At 33.5% G+C, this 22,246-nt stretch overlaps 1 protein-coding gene across 1 annotated transcript in view; it reads right to left on the reverse strand.

Moving 5' to 3' along the window:
• Positions 1-22,246, reverse strand: part of EYS (eyes shut homolog) — a 718,715-nt gene that overhangs the window by 634,153 nt on the left and 62,316 nt on the right. Inside the window, exons 7-9 of the mRNA XM_066314978.1 lie at positions 9,628-9,732; positions 9,225-9,364; positions 2,469-2,635 (exon numbers count right to left, since the gene is read on the reverse strand). Of these exons, the coding sequence (XP_066171075.1) occupies positions 2,469-2,635; positions 9,225-9,364; positions 9,628-9,732 (412 nt within the window). The remainder of the gene's footprint in view (positions 1-2,468; positions 2,636-9,224; positions 9,365-9,627; positions 9,733-22,246) is intronic.

Raw genomic sequence — 22,246 nt, forward strand, 5'->3', positions numbered from 1 at the left:
ATTTTAATTATTCATTAAATGCTTCTTATTTAGCCTTGTTAAATCAGTTCTCTCTCTTCTTCTACACAGAAAATAATCAAACAATGCAGGTTCTTTAGCAGGGAAAAAATATTATTTTCTTTTTAATGTAGAAACTTTCTCTATTTACTGAGGTAATGAATCTTATCTGTCATTTTTTTCTCTCAGGTATATATAACCAAAGGTCAAGGTATTATTTTGCCATTTGGATGCAATTAGTTGATTGCATGGCATCTGCCAGATTCATATTGACAGTTACACCATCCAGTGGCAAGAGCAGTAATTGTTTAAAGTTATCATTTTAAAAACATTGCTGATCAACTTAATGATATTACAAACAGCACAGACTCAGCTGGAAGTGCAATAATTAATTTGAATTAAATACAGGTTTTGTGTCACTGTGGTTGGGGCCACTTTAGTTGCAAGAAAAGGTTCACTAAACCAAAGGAGTAAAACTCTTAAGACTTCTAAAAGATGGCATGCAAAACACGAGATCTTAAAAAGAGGCTGATGTTCTTGAATCAAAGCTGGATATTTTCCGTGATCTCCCTGTGTTAGCATTACTATATCAAGCTACCACTAGAAAATGCATTATGACCAAAATGTAATACTCTAGAATTTAAGATTTCTTAACTAGGAAAATTTCTAAAGTTTTACAATAATTTAGTATAAATAAAATCTAATATATATAAATTTTGGCATATCTTTATCTTCTGCACTCATTAAGAGAGGTTTTGAATGGCTGCAATAATTTAAAAAAATGGATCTCTTTAGGGTTCTTTATGACACTTATACATTTGATTCTCCGTATATTCTCCTGACAGTTTTCTTATGCCTTCCTGAAACTACTTTGCATCAAATACAGCTCTTGATAAATTCCTTAATAAAAAATTATACCCATTTTAGGACAGAAATGCAATTACAAGTCTCTAGAAAAGATGAGTGCACTTACGTTCAACATTTCCTCTTGTATTCTTTTGTTCTTAATCTTGTATTGGGAAACAAAAATTTTTTTTTTTCATTTTCTAACAATAACTTGGGAAACAACATAATTTTTGAGGCAGGCATAGTTTATTATTTTTAAAAAATGCTTCCCTGTGAGAAATAACCATGCTCTTTCAACAGAGCATATATTATATATAATATACTGCACTTTGTCTTGACAAAATAACCAGATGCGTTCTTTTAGGGTCAAATTCTCTCCTTACAAAACTGACCATCTGAGATTCAGATCTTAATGGTATGTTTTCTTGTTCCTTGGATAAACAGACTGATCTGTCAATTTAGTTTGTATTTCAAAGACTGTAAAGTTTTCTGTCAGAAAACTGAGTCTGGATTAGCAAGTTAAAATCAAAAGTTCTTTATTTCCAGATGTCTTCAGAACTACTAATTTCTCAGTAGATGCTAGTGGATTTTGTAACATAAACATGGCTTTGTACTTCTATCAGAATTATTCTCCTGATAAAGAAGGGAAAGACACAGATTTAACAGTTAAATAAAGGGGCAAAATATGGTCCAGCAATTTGATACAAGAGTTGGTACAAGGTGGAAAAAAGGAAGGATGTTTACTTTGTAAGGATTCTTTGACAAAAACTCTGTATACTCTCAGCTCTGTATACTGAGAATCAATCACTTTTCTCCATTTGTATGCCTACTTGGTGATTTCAGTTATTTTTAAAGAAGATACTTTAAAAACAGAAGTGAAATTGAAGAAATCTTTAATTGCTTCTATTTTTGTTTTGTGCACTATTGCAATCTTTTCTAAGTAGAGGCACTAAAGCATACTAATTACAGTGCTTCTAACTAGGGCATGGCGCAGCACAGAATAATGTCTTTCAAAATACATTTACAGATATTATAGAGAAGTCTTATTTATTCTGGATTTTATAGAGGAAAAAATAAGTAATTCAGGTCCGATAGGAACAACTGAACTCTGTTTATTAATGAAAACATTTCCCATTTATTTTTTCCCTATATTTTATAAAATCTTATTTTCAAATATCTACAGCATGTTACAGCTCACTAAGGGGAACACATACTTTATGGTTTGTTTCAATAACTGATATGATAATTTATTATCATTTCAAGAACTGAAATGATAATAAATTATCATTCACATTTTAATAAGACACTCTATGTCAGAGTCCAGAATCAAAAAGTGTTTGCCATTTAATAAAAAATATTAATTTTTATGTGAGATTCTACATAGTTGGTTTAAATTCTTTGACCAGCAAAGAGGAATATTTGTGATTCCTTCCTCCAACACTTCAGACTACACAGTTTTACAGAATGCACATCCTTATTGATAATTAGTATTCCATGGCCTTTTTATATGAAAATTATATTACTGCATTAACAGCACCATTTGTAATTCTTTATGAAATTCAAAATATCTTCATATGACATAAAACAGTATATGAAGGCTTGTTCAGAAAGCAATATGTCAGTACCTGTATTTATTAATTCCATCTTCACATGTGGCTCCATGTTGGCATTGGTTTATCTCACAGTCATTAATATTCTCAAGGCATGTGTTTCCAGTCCATCCAAGAGCACAGACACAGTGAGATCTCTGATTTCCTTCATCGTAGAAGCAACTACCTCCATTTGCACATACCTGAAGATGAGAATTACAAATATGCTGTATTGGGTTTGAGTAGTCAGGTTCTGGTAGTTGGGGAATGGTGTAGAGGTGGTTCCTCTGAGAAGCTGCCAGAAGCTTCTCCCATGCCTGACAGGTGCCAGCCAGCTCCAGGATGGACACGCTGCTGGCAAGGGTCAAGCCCATCAGTGACAGTGGTAGAGCCCTGGGGTAACAAAGTGAAGAAGAAGGAAAAGCTTATTTCACTGAAGTAATTGCAGCCAGGCAAGAGCAGAGAGAGAACATGTGGGAGGAAGAGCTCTGCAGACTCCGAGGTCAGATCAGAAGGAGGGGCAGGAGGGGCTCCAGGTGCCAGAGCTGAGATTCCCCTGCAGCCCGTGGGGCAGCCCATGGTGAGGCAGCTGTGCCCCTGCAGCCCATGGAGGGCCAGGGGATGCAGAGATCCACCTGCAGCCCGGGGAGGAGACCCACACTGGAGCAGGTGGATGCCCAAAAGAAGATTGTGAGCCTGTGGGAGACCCATGCTGGAGCAGTATGTTCTTGCAGGACTGCATCCTGTGGAAGAGACCCACACTGTAACAGATCAGGAAAAACTATAGCCCTTGGGAAGGGCTCACACCAGAAAAGTTTGTGGAGGGCTGTCTCCCATGGGAAGGAACCTACTATGAAGCAGGGGAAGGACCCTTCTCCCTGAGGAGGAAGCAGCTGCAAAACTAACATGTGATGAAATGACCATAAATCTCATTCCTCATATCCCTGCACTACTGTAGGGAAGAGAGGGTAAAATGTGGAATAAAATTAATGCTTTGAGGAAGGAGAAGGAGGGACAGAAGAGGGGAAGGTTCTTTTAAGATTTGTTTTAGTTCTAATTATCTTACTCTGATTTTCTTAGCAACAAATTCAACTAATTTCCCTAAGTGAAATCTGTTTTGCCTGTGATAGTAACCATTAAGTGATCTTTCCCTGCCCCTAACTTATAAGCAATGTTCTCTCCCCTGCCTAGTTGCAGAGGGCACTGACGAAGTGGTTTCGATGGGCACCTGACATCTGGCCTGGGTCAAACCACTTCATACATGAAGAGATTCTCTTTACATATTGGATTTTTTCCCCCAAGAGTTTAATGGAAAAAGCCATTAGTAATAAATATTGTTATATAATATATGTTGTAATGCTAAAAAAGATACATCTCCAAGCACCTAAAATACTGATGTTTAATGTTATTAAATCAATATACCAATTTATTATTTAGTTGGTAAAAGGCATTTATGTCTTAATTTAATAGTATGCCATTTTTTCAACTACCCTTTAAATGTGTTTGTGTAAAGAGGGACAATAATGAGCTAGAATGTTATTTTTTGATTGAAAGAGTAGAGCAACTATTTCTATGCTATATATATGCATAAATATATATATATATGCTATGTATCATTTACCTTAATATGTAGCTCTCAGGAAAGAAATGTTGTTTTTGTTTTTTTTTTTTTTTCATTTTAATTACAATATTGATTCAATCTATCCTTGAATCTTTCATATGTTTATAAATTACATCTATACTGTGGGAAAATCAGAAGCTGCTTTATTTTCAATTCACAGATATTGAAAGATTAGTAAATTAAAACTGGAACAGCTATTTTCCCTTTTGTTTTTAACTGCTAATATTACTTGCTAAACCAATATTCCTTGTATATTCTTCAAAGATTACAGGAAGTTGTAAGTCTGAACTAATGTTCCTTTCCTCATTTTACTTTTAGGTTCCATTTTCATTTCCATGAAAATTTTGCCAATGTGAAGACAGATAACTACATATTCATTTCAAAGAAATTAAGACCCCTCCTTTTAATCAATTAGTTTTTAAAGAAAATGGTGTCTAGAAGATGAGTTAATGCACTAGTACTTCAGTTTGATTGAGTCTGAATCTCTTTATAGTGTCATTAAGATTTGTAATAATAACAGTCCTTGTCAGAGATATTCTAATATTCATTTGCTTTTGATTAAGTTTTAAATTAACCTTAAAATGAAGGGATTTTTGTTAAGCTCCTTGTACTGAACTTTTGACTTACTTTGGCATACTTATTCAAAATAACAACATCTTGAAGAAAAATACAGTTCAACATAAATAGAGAAAACCCCTTCTATGTGTACAGTATGGGAATTGCTACCTTCCTTTTTTATTATTTTATGCATTTTCTTACTTTTCTGTTCATATGTTTTGCTGGATTTTGCCCTGATGTTTACTATATTTTCAATGCTCAAATAGTTAAAATAGCTTATACTCAAGAAAACCATCCAGAAAACCATATACAATTAAGACAAATATTTCAATATTGCCACAACGTTGTTTGATTTATTCTTACATCATTTTGAGACTTTATACTGTGAAGAAAGGTGCTACCCTTTAAGATGTGTGTAATCAAAATATTTAAATTGAAATGAAAGCTCTGGAATGTATTTAAATACAAATTTTATGTTTCAACAGACCATAAACAGGTTTATTCTTGTCACTCTGACCATCAGACTTCAAGTGGTTCTATGGCAACCACTTGAACACAAATTTACCTTTTTATGTAGCTGTGATAAAATGTAAGAAGCACCTTCTTCCAAAATCAACCAGGATATTTTATTTCAGCTAGGGAATTTAATTAGTCCTTAGAGGATTTTATTCTTCTCCTGTCTTTACTTTGCAGGAATTGAGGGATATAACCCTACTATATGTCTGTCTCTTCTCTAAGTATCATGTGTTGTCAAATGCTCGAGATAAGACAGCAGTCATTATTTCCAACCCCTCTTTCATCTCACATTTCATGGAATTCTCTGCAGTATGAATGAAACTGCATTTTACTTAGATAAAAAAACCCACACATATATACAATATGTATATTTCCTCCAAAGCCTATAATTTTACTACAGTCTTCAGGTTTTACAACTGCAAAGCCAATTGTACCTGAGTATTCAAAATTTTCCAGAGGTGCAATTTTATTTAATTTTCCCTATATTCTTTCCTAGACTGGTGATACACTAAGAAAGTAGATAAAATGTTTGTCTTAAAAATAATAAAAACAGAAATTGCCTTACTTTTACAGATGAAGAAAGTTTGTAAAAATGCATAGCATGTTAGGATCAGAACAAAGATGGAAATGGTAGCTCCTCTCAACACTAAATATATATTGAGCACGTAGATATTTCTATTGAAAATGTTGGAACTGTGGTCTTGACTGTAAGTGCAATATGGGATCTTGGCTCATAAATACAGAAAACTTTCAAGTAAAATATGCAAGTGGAGTTCAATAAACTTCAGTATTATAAAGCTGTAGATAGACACTGAGAGGAACTTTCAGATGTAGTTTAGTTCCTAACTCATATGGCAATTATTTTTGAGAAACCAAGCTGATCTCTGCTAAGTGCATCTGTTTAAATACTAAAATTGAAAAGAGAATGGAAATTAATTGAAAAGTAATTTTTAATTCCTATACTTCCTTTTAAAAACAATCATCATTGGCCAACATCTCTCAGTTCTCATAGTTTACAGCTACTCTTTCAAATTTTTCATAATAAGAGCTAAAAAACCTGATTTTTTAAGCTTGCTTACAGAATTTTGAAAATAAATGTTTTAAAGGAAGCAATAAAATTCTTAAATAAGATGTAGCTAAAAAGCAATCACACATAGAATCATATAATTAGGCTGGAAAAGACCGTTAAAGTCGTTGAGTCCAACCCTTGATCAAACACCACCATTTCAGCTAAACTGTAGTGTTAAGTCTCATATCCAGTTGTTTCTTGAACACCTCCAGGAACAGTGTCTCCATCACCTCATTGGGTAGTGTATTCCAAAGTTTAACAGCCCTTTCTGCGAATAAATTCTTCCAGATATCCAACTTTAACCTCCTCTGGCACAGCTTGAAGCTATGTCCTCTTGTCCCGTTGCTGGCTGCCTGGGATTAGAGGCCAGCCCCCAACTGGATATAACCTTCTTTCATGTAGTTGTAGAGAGGGATAAGGTCTCCCCCGAGACTCTTTTTCTCCAACCTAAACCACCCTACCTCCCTCAGCTGCCCTACATAATACTTCATTTTGAGACCCTTCACCAGCTCTGTTTGCCTTTTCCTGGACACACTCCAACCCCTCAATATCTTTCTTAAAGTGGGGGGCCCAGAATGCGTCCTCATTTGTGATTGTTTGGGTCTCAGGTGGACTTTCAAGGCATGTAAACTATTCAGGGACGCAGTACCTCCATCATTAGAGGTTTTCAAAATGTGATTTATAATCTAATCAAGGCTTGCTTTTCCATGAAAGGTTGGACTAGATGGTCTTATGAGATCCCTTCCAACCTGGGTTCTTTTATGCTTCTGTGATTCTGTTATTTAGGCCTATCGTGTTAAACTGCAATTATTTGTTATTATGAGTTATCTTATCGATCTTCTATGACCTCCTGTTGATAAAAATATTAAAATTTGTAGCATATATTGAGTATTAAATTGGAAAAAGAAATATTTTTCTTTATTCCTTTTTATGTCTACCTGAGTATATTACAGAAGAAAAGGCATTATAACACAAAGCGGCTAAATTTGGTCCTGTTGGAAGTCACTAATTTAAAGATGAAAAAATTTTGATTTATTTAGAGTTCCTTCATAATTCTTTGTCCAGAGCAAGCAGACATCCTAATTACAAAGTTAAGATTTGATTTCGATGTTTGAATAAAGATATCCTGTCTTATCTGTTTTGGGAGTGGGTTTTTTTGTTTGTTTGTTTTGGGTTTTTTAAAATATTTGTTTGGAAAAACAAAAGAAATTAAAAACTGTCGTGTATTAATTTTTGGTCTGAGAAAGAAAAAAAAAAAAAAAAAAAAAACAATGCATTAATATCATCATATATCTATACAGAAACAAAAGAGTCTCAATTAATTACATCTATTTTTTGTTCATGAGGAAAATATCCCAAATAGTAGCATTCTTTTCAATGTATTTTGCTGAATACACAGAGCTAAAGCAGCTCAGCATAACTGAGGTACTACTGAAATGTAAAAGAAATGAAAGGATGCAAAATATATATTATTTCCCATCCACAAGAAACAAATTATGAATTAAATGATGGATAATGAAATTTGACTAATATTAATCTTTAATTTCAGAAATGTACTAAAATATTTGTTTGACTACAACCTCTGTTTCTTCCAAAAAGGAAATTATGCCATTTTAATAAACTATAAGCTAAGAAAACAGGTAAAACTCAACTATATAATTCCATAATTTTATTTTCTATTCCCTTTCCGTTAGAAAATATACTAATTATTCACATTATGCCCAAATCAAACATCTCATACAGTGAGTGTATATTGAGAAATATTTTTATATATAAAATTTCTTTTTTCCCCTGTGACATTTATGATAGTCTATTAAATGTTTATATGAATAAATTAAATATGTCTGAGGGATTTAAAGCAAATATTACAGTAAAAGGTTTTACTAGCTCCTGTCAGCATTCTTGGCACACCATCACTTTCCATACTAACTAGCCATAATGATAATTGCACCTTTATGATGCTATGCCACGTACAATATATTTGCACTCAGTATGACACTTTTAATCATAAAAATGTTGAAATTTACCAGATGCTGAACAATTTAAGTATAAACCTTTGATCCAGTTAGTTTTTCAGTGCTATATTTCATATTCACTGATAAATGTCTCCCCATGGACTTCAAGGTTACATAAATATTGATTGTTCTTTAGATTGATTGCTTACTATGCATAGTGTATTTTTATGGTGCATATATTTCAATAAAAGGATTGATAAAGCCAGAAAAACACACATTATCATGTTTGTGTAATTGTTTGGAAGGCTATATAGCATTATGTACAGAGCTTTCAAAATAACTATTGTAGTAAAAAGTGCAACAATATTTTAGTTTGACCCATAGCAAAATCTCGTTGTCCACTCTGATATGAATGAATCCTACCCAAATTTAGTTGAAAAGGTGACTTAAAGGATGATGAGGATACAACAAATGCATTTCTTCTAGAAAACTTTGAAAGTGCAAAAGTAGTATTCATTTCCATATTCTGTGAGCATTGAAGAAGAACTTGCAAGGCAAATTTAGATGATTTTCTAACTGCATTTTCATCTCCCACTGAAGTGTAATTAGTCTCCCTTTTTTTGTTGTTGAATGTGTTTTTCATTTTTGTTTGTAATGGAAATGAAACTTTTGTTTCTTTCTGTGCATCGCTGTACCATCAGTCTTTTATCTGGTAGAAGACTTTTAAACATATCAAAGAATCCTAAAAGATTTTGTCTAAAGTTCTTCAAGTTTCATAATACAGCAACAGCAAGTATGGGGCAGGAGACATCAGTGACTAAACCTATAAAGAACAAGAAAGGCAGAGTTGACACATTACAGTTTGTTGGACAATGACCAGACTAATCAGATCACACACTTTTACATGCATAAGTTACACAGAAAAAAGGAATATTACCATGAGGATATATCAGGAATGAGTACTATGTTTAGGAAACCCATTTGAAATGAGGCTTCATCAGCTCACTGCTATTAGAATGAATTGTTTGATTTCCCAGAAAATGCTGGGGGGAATATATATTGCTTTATCCTACCTCTGTGTTTCCAATACACGGTGATAAACATGTGTAATTAAATCCATGAGATTTATCCATACACAGTGCTCCTGGGGCACAGCTTATATTGTTGAATAGGCAGGCATCGATATCGAGTTCACATCTTTCACCTTCAAAACCTGCACCACAAAGAGAATGTTTAATCACAGTTCATTCAAAATATTGACATTATGTCTGTTCAGGGTGTTAGCAGTTAACACCACTCTAGTAGAGTTATTTGGCAGTTTTATTTCCTGAACAAAAAGAAAAAGTACTTTTCTTCATAAAAATGTTGACTGCATTTGTTGAGATACATTGTTATTTTTATGTTGTTATTTCCTAACATAAATGTTTGGATGACAATTTATTTGTTCTGTTAGAAAATAGAATACCAATGGCTCACCTATAGGGCAAGTGCACTTAAAATGGTCTTTATAGCCAATACATGTTCCTCCATTTTCACAAGAATTGGAACCACAGTTGTCAATTTGCACCTCGCAGAATTCTCCTGAAGTAAGGAAAAAAAAGAAGTCCTAAAAAGATTAGGAATTAATATCACATTCTTAAGGGAACACCATAAGTCATAAAAAAGATCTCAGGAATATTGGTTAAAGATCTTGTGTATGTTTTCAGACTCTTTTTCACTCTGCCTATACATAAAAAAAATAGATCTCAGTGTTTTTAAAAGAAAGTCAAACCAAAAATACTTTCTCAGCGCTTGAAACAATTAAGGTTGAATCCAGAAGGGGATACAGAGCTGAAGAGGGTCTATTTTCCCAGAAAATAATTAACTGAAAGGGAGGTAATGCCTTTGTATTTTTTTTTTTCATGTTGCATGGGTCAACCCTGATATCTACTCAAGACTTTTGAATCTATTATATACATGTTTCATTATGTATTTTCTGAGCTCTGTTTTGGCTAGGAAAAGGCTAATCCACATTTATCCTAGGTAACCTTTAGTGTGATTCACTGAATGACTTGCCCATTTAGCTGAAAACTGGTTTTAGCCCAGCAGGAAAAGATAATTAAACTTGTAACTGGACAGTTCTAAAAAATGTACTGAAGAGAAATATATCTCTGGCAATGTGATATGAATTAATAAGGAAAACCATCAAGTTTATCATTAGTCTTGGAAAACAAGTGGATTTGACAAAAATAGAGCACTTTCACTTTTTACCCTTATTCTTTTTGGTACTGAAAAAAATTTAATGATTTTTTTTGTTTGTTTTTTGTTTTTGTTTTATTTATTGATGTGCTTTATTTTATTTTCCTTGATTTTTTTTTTTATTTACTATTTTTACAACAGGAATTCTGGGGAGGGGCAGCAGTTTCCAAATTTAGAAAATATAAAGAATAAAGAAAAGAGGAAAAAAACCCTTTCTTGCTGAGAAAAATAGAAGAAGGTACAGGAGTTTTGAGATATTTTGAAAAGGAAAACTTCAGAAAATACAATAAGTGTAAATTAATGGTGTTTTTACCACCTGCTTGTTTGTAATCAGTGTTAATTTACTTAAATTAAGTAAATTAAGCAGAAAAGCAGAAAGAGAGAAATGTTTGGGGAAAATATACAAGAAATGTGAATTATTTTTTAAATCAGACAATATGTCCTGTAAATTTTTGAGTCAGCAGTTAGGATTTTATTTTAAATTCTTCATATGTAAAAAAAAAAAAGGAAATAAATTTACTTCAAATAATGAAATTGTTTTAAAAATTGTCATCATCTGTCCTTTTGATCTAAAGCTAGAGACATCAGGAAAACAGAAATTAATAGGATAAAATTTGGCAAGAAAAGGACAATGTATTTCCTTCCGTATTTTCTGCCAATTTATTTTCACTTTCAGTATGCTGGAATGGAGTGCTAAATTAAGACCTAATCACTGCTTTTTATGGACTTCTGTAAATGCAAACAGGAATATGCAGTGATTTGTTGGCCAGAAATCTCTATTTTGGGCCACGTGCTGAACTACAATTGCAATCTCATGTATTTACAGACAAGTTGGTGGACATGCTTTTAAGGATTTTAATAGCTATTTTATCATTTCACTCCTCAGTTAAAATCTGCCCACTGATAACATCTATCAAATTTTAAAAGCCAAGATTATATTTTACACTAATTTATGAAGTTTACTGAGTGAAAAACATTTTTAAATATTGTGAAATAAGAAAGAACATGCAAAAATAGGGAATTAGATACTTCTTGCCATTTATTATTACAGTATGCAATATTACATGGGAAACTCTGACCTTACATTTACAAGATGTAACTCTAATTTGCTCTGTTAATATTCACACAAATGGTAACCCAAAGTATCTGCCTTTCAGGGGAGTTTTCATAATTATTAATTCTTTTAGAAAGCCACTTTTTCTGTAATACTGACTGACAAAGAGGTATGCTAACACATAAATAGGTATTTTCAATCCAAAAGCAACTGAATGTGCTGAGGAAGTTTCCATCTCCTAGGAATTGTGGGATTTGTTTGGTTTTGCTTTTTTTTTTAATGAGGTGTGGAAGGCAAAATCAGGAGGGAAAAAACCCCAAAAAAACACCAAAACAAACAAACAAAAAAACCTGAGAAAATCTTCAACTCAATATGTATTTTGGATCAATTTTTTTCATGTTTATTCAAGAGCATGGAATAGTCTTTTCCAAGAAACCCTTATGAATAAGTATTAGTTCAACCCAACAGGCTTTAAGAATTATTTTACTATAAATCTGGAATTCTTATAGTGGCTGTATCTTTTAAGTAAACTTTACGACTTTTCCTCACCACAATGAGGTCAAGAAAACCTAGTAACTCAAATCGGTAATAAAATTTATTGGAATCTGAATACTGCTGAGAAATGCATAATTTATGGTATTAAAGTCTGATTAAGTGATAAATGGATATCAGGAGAAATCTCCACAGTAATCCACTTAGCTTTTAATGCCTAATTATCACTTCATACTGAGCAAGGGCTGAGTAATTGAGAAATGCAGTACTTAGAGAACTCAAACAAGATTTTTGTGCACAATTAAGCATGTTATTCTTCTATCAGGAGTAAATTCATCAGGCCAAAGGAACAAAGGGAAAAAAAAGAAATTTTACAACATTAGAAGGAGGGAAAAATTTGATCAAAATTACTGTTGCACCGTTTATTTTTGTAAATACCCTTATATATTATTTATCTAAGGATGTGTTCTTAAAAGTTAAATTGGATAATTATTTTCCTTAATTTTCTTTTAATACCAATGTATTTATAGGAAAGTTTCTTATCCTCACTGATTCCTGCTCTTTTAATTTCCAGCTTAGCTTTAGCTTTTTGAACTCCATACATAGACACACTTAACCTCTCTACGTTCGTTTTATGCAGCTTTGAATTTCCACTTTTTGTGCAACTTTTACTTCACTGTGGGATGAGACATTTAATTGCATTAACACACTAAACCTGAAGAGTATACCTTGCTTTCCATCTGTGTATTTGTTAGCTTAGAATCCATGATTAGCTAAAACAACTACATAGCTCTGGGGTTTATATCAGCCAGCTAAGAAACAGATAAATTAGTGTACTTGCATCTATACCTGATAATAAACTCATTATTTTGTTTACATAAATAACCACAACTAAGCTAATCCAGGTAAAATTCATCTAAGAATTCTAAAAAGACTAAAATGTGACATTGCTGAAGCAACATCAGTAGAATAAGAAATCTTTTAAATGGACTGGGATCAGAAGAAGGAAAGGTTGCAAATTCAATACAAATTCCAAAAGTAAACTGAGGAGTTTTTTTCCCCATAACCCTGCAGAAACTGTGTTTTCTAGCATAGACCATAAGCTTTGCACTAAATTTTCAAGAACTGAGGGTCATCAGACTTTCCTGCAGTGATATTTTTACTTGGCCTAATTGTGACAATAGCTTTTTCTTCTGATTTACTTTACTTTTATTTATCTTTACATGGACTAGCCACAGGCTTAAACAAACAGGAACAAGTAGAGGTTGTAAGTACAATTGTATTTACTAGTCTACTGCTGTGCTGTATACAAATACAGGGCTGGTACCATAGCAAGAGACCTTGAGAAATAGAGACACAGGATATGATGTGAGGAACACTGCGTGGTCAGAGGTGGGAGACATCATAACAATTGGGAACTCACCAGTGCCCAGTTAAAGTAGCTGGGCAAAACTGGTCTGAAGGCTAAAAAGCTCAAAGAAATTTTTTTTAGTATACTTTCGACCCACCATAAAATGTAAATTAACACCCAAAATAGATTTTCAGTCAATGAAAAAAAAATGTGTAAGTGGACATATAGAAATGACCCCAGGTGAATCCTGGAGGTAAAGAAGAAACCACCAGTATGAATGTCACATTCCTTCCAGTGAAGGAATGTAGATTCAGCAGCAGTGCTCCCAACAGCAGCACAATGAAACCATTGGCCTTAAGACCTGGTGGAGGAGGGAAAAGGGTGAGTATAATACCATAAAAAGGGAGAGAATTTGTGTTAAAACTGCATTTTCACTCATTTTCTTCAGCAATTATATTTGCCCTGATCATGATTTTAATTTTAATATTTCAGTTACATTATCAATATATTTTTGGCCTTACATGCATATATGGTATGCTTCTGCCCTGTACATAACAAAGATTTTGAGCATAACAGAATCCTCTAGAAGCTTATATACCATTAATTCTGACTTTATCAAGTAACTTCCCGAGGGTTCTTAAAAAGCATATAACTCACAGATGCATTCTATATTGCACAGTGTAGTAAAGCCAGCCCTTCTAGTGTGTTTCATTTTTAATTGACCCAAACATTTTAACCTATAAAACAGAATTTGTGTTCCTTTGGACTTTGGCTGCACTTTCAGTTGCTAGATATATTTTTAGTTTTATGTGATCTGCTTTAGTCCATTTTTGTATTCTGCTCCAGTCTATTTTTGTATTTCCACTTTCTGTTCAATATTATCTTTTTGTTTTTTTCAGAAACTGTGTAACAACCAGTGTGTTAATAAAGAGTGTATAAAAATTATCTACAGCAAGCATTTTTAATTTGTTATTTCATATGGTAACAAGTTTATCAAACAAAAAGAATACATAACCTAAGACTTCTTTTCAGTGTACAAGTACTGGATTGTATCAAAATTATTTTTTAAATGTTTTTTTCTCCAAAGTAATTTTATGAAGTTACAATTCTAAATTTCTTTTTATGTGTGCGTGTTTTCTTGTTCCCTGACTGTGAAGGCATTTGACACCCAATTAGATTTATTGCATATCTACACACATGCTGAAATAATCACAGAACCATTATTTTTCAACCATTCAAACCAAGAAGCTGGTAGGAACCTCAAAAAATATGCTCTCTGGCAGAGCACGAGCAGTTAAGGCTCACTCTCTGAAATGTTGACGTTTACATCCATGCTATTGCATTTTAGGTAATGAAAAATTCTTATTTTGTTGTGTGATTTGTCTCATCCTGAACTCTGTCCAAAAAAGGTCATATGACTGGAGCCCTCTAAAATTCTCAGTTCTTTCCATGAGATCACAGAGTGAAAAGCCTGGTATGGACATTGTAAGCCCTAAAAAAATTACACATTTTATTCCACTTCTTGGAATTTTACATGTATTTATTTATTTTCCAATACACTAAATCCACTTACAATAATATTTATTGAAACCACTAAAAGTTCAAAGAAAGGCTTCCATGGATTCTGAATATTACCTTATTTTCACTTGGAGTTGTGAAGAACTGTGCAATAAATACGTTCCTAGATAAACCTAGGCATAGTGATAAATCTTAGTGGTTTTCTAAGTAATTTCAGTGAAAGAGAAAAGAATTTTAAAAATAGCAGAAATAAAGAACTGATCTGACTTTCACACATGTAGGTGTTTATAGTTCTGCCTGACAGTTGAGCAATCAAGCTTAAACGACTTGGTTTTGACATTAGAAAAAATTATTTTGTAAGATAGCATAAATATTTAAATGAGTATTTATTTAAAATGAATATGTGTGTTTTTTCAGTCTTCTTAGAGCAAAATATATGCATACTGATTAAAAAATATTTTATCTACAGCTGAACATTAAAGAACGGATCATGTTATTGTTCTCATTGGTGGAAGCATTTTTGCTATAGGTGGGCTGAGGAAGCTTGAAACAGGAAAATCTCCACTGACTATAGATAAAATCTAGACAACTGATTTAAACTAAATTATTAAAGTGTAGATTTCTAAAGTATATGATCTTGAGATAGCTCATTCATTGATTACCACTACCATATCCCTGTATTTAATTTAAAAAAATTAAAAATTATATTGCCATCTAAAATGGTAGCTGGCATCAGAATGAACATATTTATCTACAGTGGTATTAATCTAAAAGTATTTATTTTGTTGAAATTTGCAAGTTTAATTTTTTTTTTCAGTATTTTACTTCCAAAATTCTTTTGTATCTCCATTTTAGGATGGTGTTTCATAAATCCCTGTGCAGAAGGGTTATTTTTCTGTGAGAAAGAAATTAAAAAAAGGTAAACCCAAGAACAATGCGATAATTTTCTAATGACACAGCTTTTCTATTTAACATATAAAGGGGATAGTTTCCACTAGCTTGTGAAAAACAATAATTTACTGGGGTTGGAAATAACAATTCCAAGACTGGAATTCATCATGCAAAAAGTCTGACTAGATTTTGATTAAGTGTAAGTGATTTGGCACATTTACACCTTATTACGGGTCAGTGTTCTAAAAAACTATTTCCTTTATTGGGTAAGCAACATAACCTTTTCAACATAAAGGCACACATCCCAATAGATAAGGCAGCCAAAGTAAAGCACCCTAGATTCATTGAGTACTGTGCCAGCTTCATAGTCTAAGAGGGTACAAACTATAATAGAAACATTTTTCGGTTCAAGTGAACATTATTATGCTTATTCTTAAAATTTACTAGCTATCATAATTTATTTACATGAACCTGAATTTAATATTTTTGAAAAGATCCAAAAGACTTCCACTGATCACAGTCAGCTTATGACTTATTGCAGTTGTCTACAACTGCACGAATTATACACGGTCAGATATTCTCAAATGTTAAATATGCAGTTAAATTTTTACCTTCTACTGGTTTAGAATGCAACTAATCATTTAAGGGCACTTCGAAATAGTCTTTTCTGAAAGCACCCCTGCAACTGTTGCTAGAGTGCAGTCTTTAGCTGAGTTACTTTTTACAGAATGACTTTCAATTTGTTTGAGATGTATTTTAATAACCTCGGCTGTTAAATGAACTCATTATTCTGGAACATACAATTAGACTTTTTGACCATTTAATAGATTATCTGTCCTTTCTCTTAGCTGCATTCAGGATTTAGCTGGGAATCTGGTCATAAAGATTCATCTGTTGGTAAATTCTTTTTCAGACCTGTCTTTCATGGTCTCTATCCTCTTGTGAAGGTGTGTTTGTTTCTTTGTTTTGTTGTTGGGCAAAGTGCCCTTTATATGTCTCATTAAAAATCTGGTTCATATAAAAAACACAACAGTATACTAGGAGAATATGCAAAACAATTTTCATACCTGGTACACAGAAATTTCACCTAGCTTGATCCTTTATAACTCATCATAAGTGAAATATGAAATAATACAGAGACACTCACTGAGAGAGGGGAGATTCTGGAAAGGGCATCCTACCCAGCCTGGATAAAAAGCACCATACTTGTAGGTTCCTCTGCTCTCTGGAAGACACTTGAACATCACACTTGGGTTCCAGAGAGGATGTGGAGCTTTTTTATGTTTTAGAAAATATTCCTTGGCAAATTGAGTCTAATTATTTAGATACAAGAGCTCTGGATTGAGAATAGATAATGGTTTATGAGCCTGGAGTAAAGGTAAATGTCAGTGCACTGAGGCAACAGTCAAACTTTGGGTGGGTGACACAAAGATTGATTGTGGGATAATAGAATAGATTGCGTTGGCAGAGACCTTTAAAGATCATTTAACCAAAGCCTCCTGCAATGAGCAGAGACACCTTTAACTCAGGTTGCTCAGAGTCCAGTCCAAATTGTCCTTGAATGCTTCCACAGATGAGGCATCTATCTCATCTCTGGGCAACCTCATCCAGTGTTTCACAATTCTCATTCTGAAAAATTTCTTCCTTATATGTAGTTGTAAATTTATTGTTTTTCAATTTAAAGCCTTTACCCTGTCACTTACTGCTACAGACCCTTGTAAAAAGTTCTTCAGATTTTTTGCAAGCTGGAGTATTGAAATGCCTCAATAAGGTGTTTAGAGAATCTTCTCTTCTTCAAGCTGAACAACCCCAATCCTCTTAGAATTTCCTCACAGGAGAATTGTTCCAGTCCTCTGCACTGGCCCTATGTTTTTCCTGCGCTGAGGGCTATAGGACTGGATGCAGTATTCTGATGTAAATTCAATATTATCTAATGTTCTCATCTGAAATGTTCTCATCTGAAGCATAAATTAAACCTCCGATAGAGAGTTTATACTAAATTGATGGCAAATGCTGAGGAGAAAGGTATAATAAAAACAAACCTAAAGAAGTCAAAGATTTTGAAGGAACATGTGTCTAAAGTGAGATACATCTCAGTAAATAGAAATGGAGGCAAGTATATTGCAGAAAAAATAAACCTGAGCCATTCAGAGAGTCCAAAAGAGAAGACTAAAGTATAGAAGTTGCTGCTGAATGGAAGTTTGTGACGTGACTCAGGACAAAAAAACCCAAATAAACAAAAGCAAAATAGTGAAAGGTCACAAAATGTCTAAGAAGTCTGTTTATGTGACAAGAAAAAGTTACTTTATTACTACTAAAAAACAAAACAAAACAAAACAAACCCAACCAAACAAAAAAAACCAAACAAAACAAAACAAAAAAAAAAACACGAAAAAAAAAAAAAAAAAAAAGAAGACATCATGAACACAGATAAAGCCATGCTTTAAGTCTCTGACAAAGTGGTATTGTATTTCAACAGAATGCATTTGGGTTGTTTTTTTGTTTTTTTTTTTTAATAGAGGGAACGACTACTGCAGACAAAGGTTGAAATATAGCATAAGAAAGTCCAGATTAACTTGTTCATATATTAGCATTATCCCAGCTTCAGTGGAGATACAATAGGCTATGCCAGCTAATGTCGTTGTACATTGTGTCTGAAAAAAAGAAAGCAGTGTGTAACTAGCCTGATTATCCACATTTTAAAGAGGAAATTTGGTATTCAATGCTAAAAGACATAAGTCTGAGGTCTTTTAAGGAATTAAAACAGAGCTACAGAGCTTTGTTAATGAAAACAGTCACTAGTTCTACACTAAAGTATTATTCATCTTTCCAGTGCACTATATTCTTAAATGTGCTATAATTATACCTACACTGCACACCTTGTCATGTTTTAAACCCATTAGTGTGATAGGTGATTTATAATGCTGTTGAAAATTGTTGTTCCTTGGTAAGATCTGAAACGGTGTACTTGGCTGAGTAAACACAGGTTCAGCTGAGAAGCAGAAAATAATGTCTTTATGGTCATTAAAATTAATGAAGATTTTTAAGCACTTCAATTTGTTAAGAAGACTTTTTGACTGATTTTGCATAAAAGGCCTACATCCTTCATGTTTCCCACTGATAATGTGATTTTTTTGGGGGGTGATATGCAGCTATTTAAATTTTCCCTATTTATCCAACTACCTCTCTGAATGTTTAGAGAAAGCTAAGTTTCCCTTGTCGCTAACAGCAGATTTATATATTTGGGAATGAGAATGAATAATGCAGTGATCTTTTCAATAAGAGAAACAAACTATCCACAGAGAGAAAAAAAAAAAAAAAAACACAAACCTTTTAAGTTTTACTCTGAATGAATGAAAAAGGAAAGGATAGATATCAATAGCTGTAAACCTAGAAGAGTCAGATAAATCAAAGGAAATCAACACAGTTCTAGCTCCCTGACAGGTAAATCTTCAAACTGTATACCTTAATAAAATGTGACATGATAGATGGTAGGAAGTGGAAAGGAGGAGAATTAAATGGTGGGCTGTTTAACATGCACCTGGACTTGAGGTGAGACTTTCATAGGAATATATTGTGAATAGGAAACCTTTCTGCTATGTCCCTGAAACTTTGCTACTTTTTAAATATTCAGTTAATGATGTAAAATATCTCTTTAGTTTGAGTTTTGGGCTCATAGTGCCAGAAAATCACGTAGCTTGTACTTGTCTTAAAAAATTCAAGGTTGATAGAGGTGGGTGAGAGTAATTTTTGGAGTTTGTGAGCAGATGTAGCTACCTGGAGGATTCCATATGCCAAGTTTAAGGGCATATTTTAATGCATGTCTTCCAGTTGAGAACTTTACTAATGATATGCTTAGAAATCCAGACCTCGATACAGCCTTGTTTTTTAAAAAATCCAGCATTTTTAAGTTTACCGTAACTATTCTTAATGAACAAAAATTCCATCAAAATTCTTACTTATTCCAATGGGCAAAATACATCATGCACAGCAAATTAAATCAGAAACTGAACTTCTAGGAAATATGAACATAGTCATTAATATCCCCCTGCACTGGGAGCATTTTGTTCTATTTTAAAAGCAGGTAGAACTTAAATATTGATATTACATTTTACCTTGAATTTTCATGTAGAATGTTTTTATAGTCTTTTGGCTTTTCATGCAATTGCTTCATTCCAAAATAATAGAAGTATTTCCAGCACAAAAATTTCAATCGCCTTAGTATTTTGTGTGGGAATCAAGACCTGAGAAAAAATTGTTGACTCGAACTACTCTAGATCGCAGTCAGCTTGGGGTATGGTGCAACATCATTAGCCCTAGCCCTTACTTATTGTTCAGAAGTTTATCTGCTTCAAATTAAACATTATGACAGTATGAATAATGTGTCCTTTTTATTTTTTCATTGTTTACTTCTCTATCCTTTCATTACAACTAGTACAGTAGAGTGCCCTAGATGAACCGAAACGGTTGGGTTTTCACATAATTCACATTGCTGTCATCTTAGGTGAGAGGTCTTTGTAAGGATGGGTGTCCTTAGAACACATCTTCTGGTGACCACCTGGAGTCTTAGATGCAGTTTTGGGCACCACAATATGAGATGGATATAAAGCTATTGGAGAGCATCTAAAGGAAGGCCACAAAGAGGTGAAAAGGCCTAGAAAGGAAACCATATGAAGAGCAGCTGAGATCATTAGGCCTGTTCGGAAGGGACTGAGGGGATACCTCAACCTGATTTTTAACATCCTCATGAGAGGAAGAGAAGGGGTACATGCTAATCTCTTCTCTCTGGTGACCAGTGACAGGACTTAAGTGAATGACATGAAACTGAGTTGAGGAAGGTTTAGGTTGAATGTCAAGAGAAGGTTCCTCCCCCAAAAGGGAACAGACTCCCCAGGGAAGTGGTCACAGCACCAAGCCTGACAGCACTAAAAAAGTGCTTGTAAAATGTTCTCAGGAACTTGGTGTAATTTTTGGTGTGGTCCTGTGCAGAGCCAGGACTTGGACATGGTGGTCTTTGGGGGTCCCTTCCAATTTAGTACATGCTATCATTCTGACTTACAGAGTCAGTGTAACCCTTGTTTTTCCTTGGGCTTTTACTGGCATTGGTAGAGATCTGCATTGGGAACAAAGTTAAAGGAACAGACTAGCTAAAACCATTTTCCTTTCACCTTAACTAATGCTATATGTACATTTCTCTTAAAAGACATTTTAAAAAGCAGGTAAGGTTTCTGGGCTGAAGAGGGTTAGAATGAGAAATACTTCAGCTGTTATTATTGCTTTCTGTCAGTTATCTCTGAAAGTTCTTTAATAAAAAAATTGATTCTTCTGAAAAGCAACAAGCTGTTCTGCTTTTATTCACCTATGAATGTACGTATTCTGAGTGAATTCCTGTAGCACTGCTTAACAAGTGACTCCTTTTATTCCATTATTTCACTAGATGGTAGTTGATGTTTGGGATCTATGTGCCCTAACCAATTCTCTTTCAGAGGTGACAATGGCAATAACATATAAAGTGCAATGTTAAAAATGACGGTGTCTGTTGCTGAGGCAGATAGTGCTGTGAAATTCCAGTTGACTCCTGTGCTACAGGCACCTCCCACAATTCTCTTTGCTATAGGGATTAGAGCTGTGGAAGAAAAAAAAAAAAAAAAAAAAAAAAAAAAAAAAAAAAAAAAAAAAAAAAAAAAAAAAAAGTGCTACTTTTTTTATCTATTAGAGTTTTGAGACTTATGATATTACCACTGTACTTCAACATGAAACAGAGACTTTCCCCATATATCTAGAAATGTCTAGAACTCTTGCCTGCTAACAGCAAATACTGAATGAATTCCTCATTTTACTTCACCTATGTAAACAGTCTTTGCTTGACCTAATGATTTATCTTTATCTCAGGTTTTCTTGCTTTTGTGCTTCCAATTAATTCCAACACCTCACTGGGGAAGGGTAAACAACCAGCTGCCCACCAGGGTTAAAATATGTCACCACCATATCCTTGAGAACAAAAGAATTTAAAAATGTGAATTTAACCAGAGAGAAGGATTAAAATTAGGCCATGAAATATTTTATTCAGTGGTATAAATGCTGCCTTAAGCAGACTGTGAAAGATACAGGAACTTTTATATCCCATTTCTTCTTCTCTGGGACATTAGTTATTCTGGCACCAGAGATGCTTTCTACTCAGTACTGTTTCAAGTATCCTACACAGTTCAATAGTGCAATCTCCATCAAAGTACATATACATTTGTACATATATACAAAGTTTATATACATTTCCCATATACCTGTAGAAGTTCAAAAATCTGTCTCAATAAAAAAATGAAAGAGAAAAAAAATGTGGATAGATCTATGAACAATCTTAATGAGTGTTATAAAAAGTTTCAAGATAAGGAAAAAATATGCAATTGAAGTACTTTTAACTCTGGTTGGTGAGTTGTCTTGGGATTCAGTTCATTTTAGCAGTAGTAAGATTATTTTAATTAGAGGACTTTTCTGTGAAGTGAGAATGAAGTGTCTAACATGCCAAATCAATTCATGCCAATATGATTTCTCTA

Source organism: Sylvia atricapilla, chromosome 3 (genome assembly GCF_009819655.1).
Source record: "Sylvia atricapilla isolate bSylAtr1 chromosome 3, bSylAtr1.pri, whole genome shotgun sequence".
Classification (NCBI taxonomy): domain Eukaryota; kingdom Metazoa; phylum Chordata; class Aves; order Passeriformes; family Sylviidae; genus Sylvia; species Sylvia atricapilla.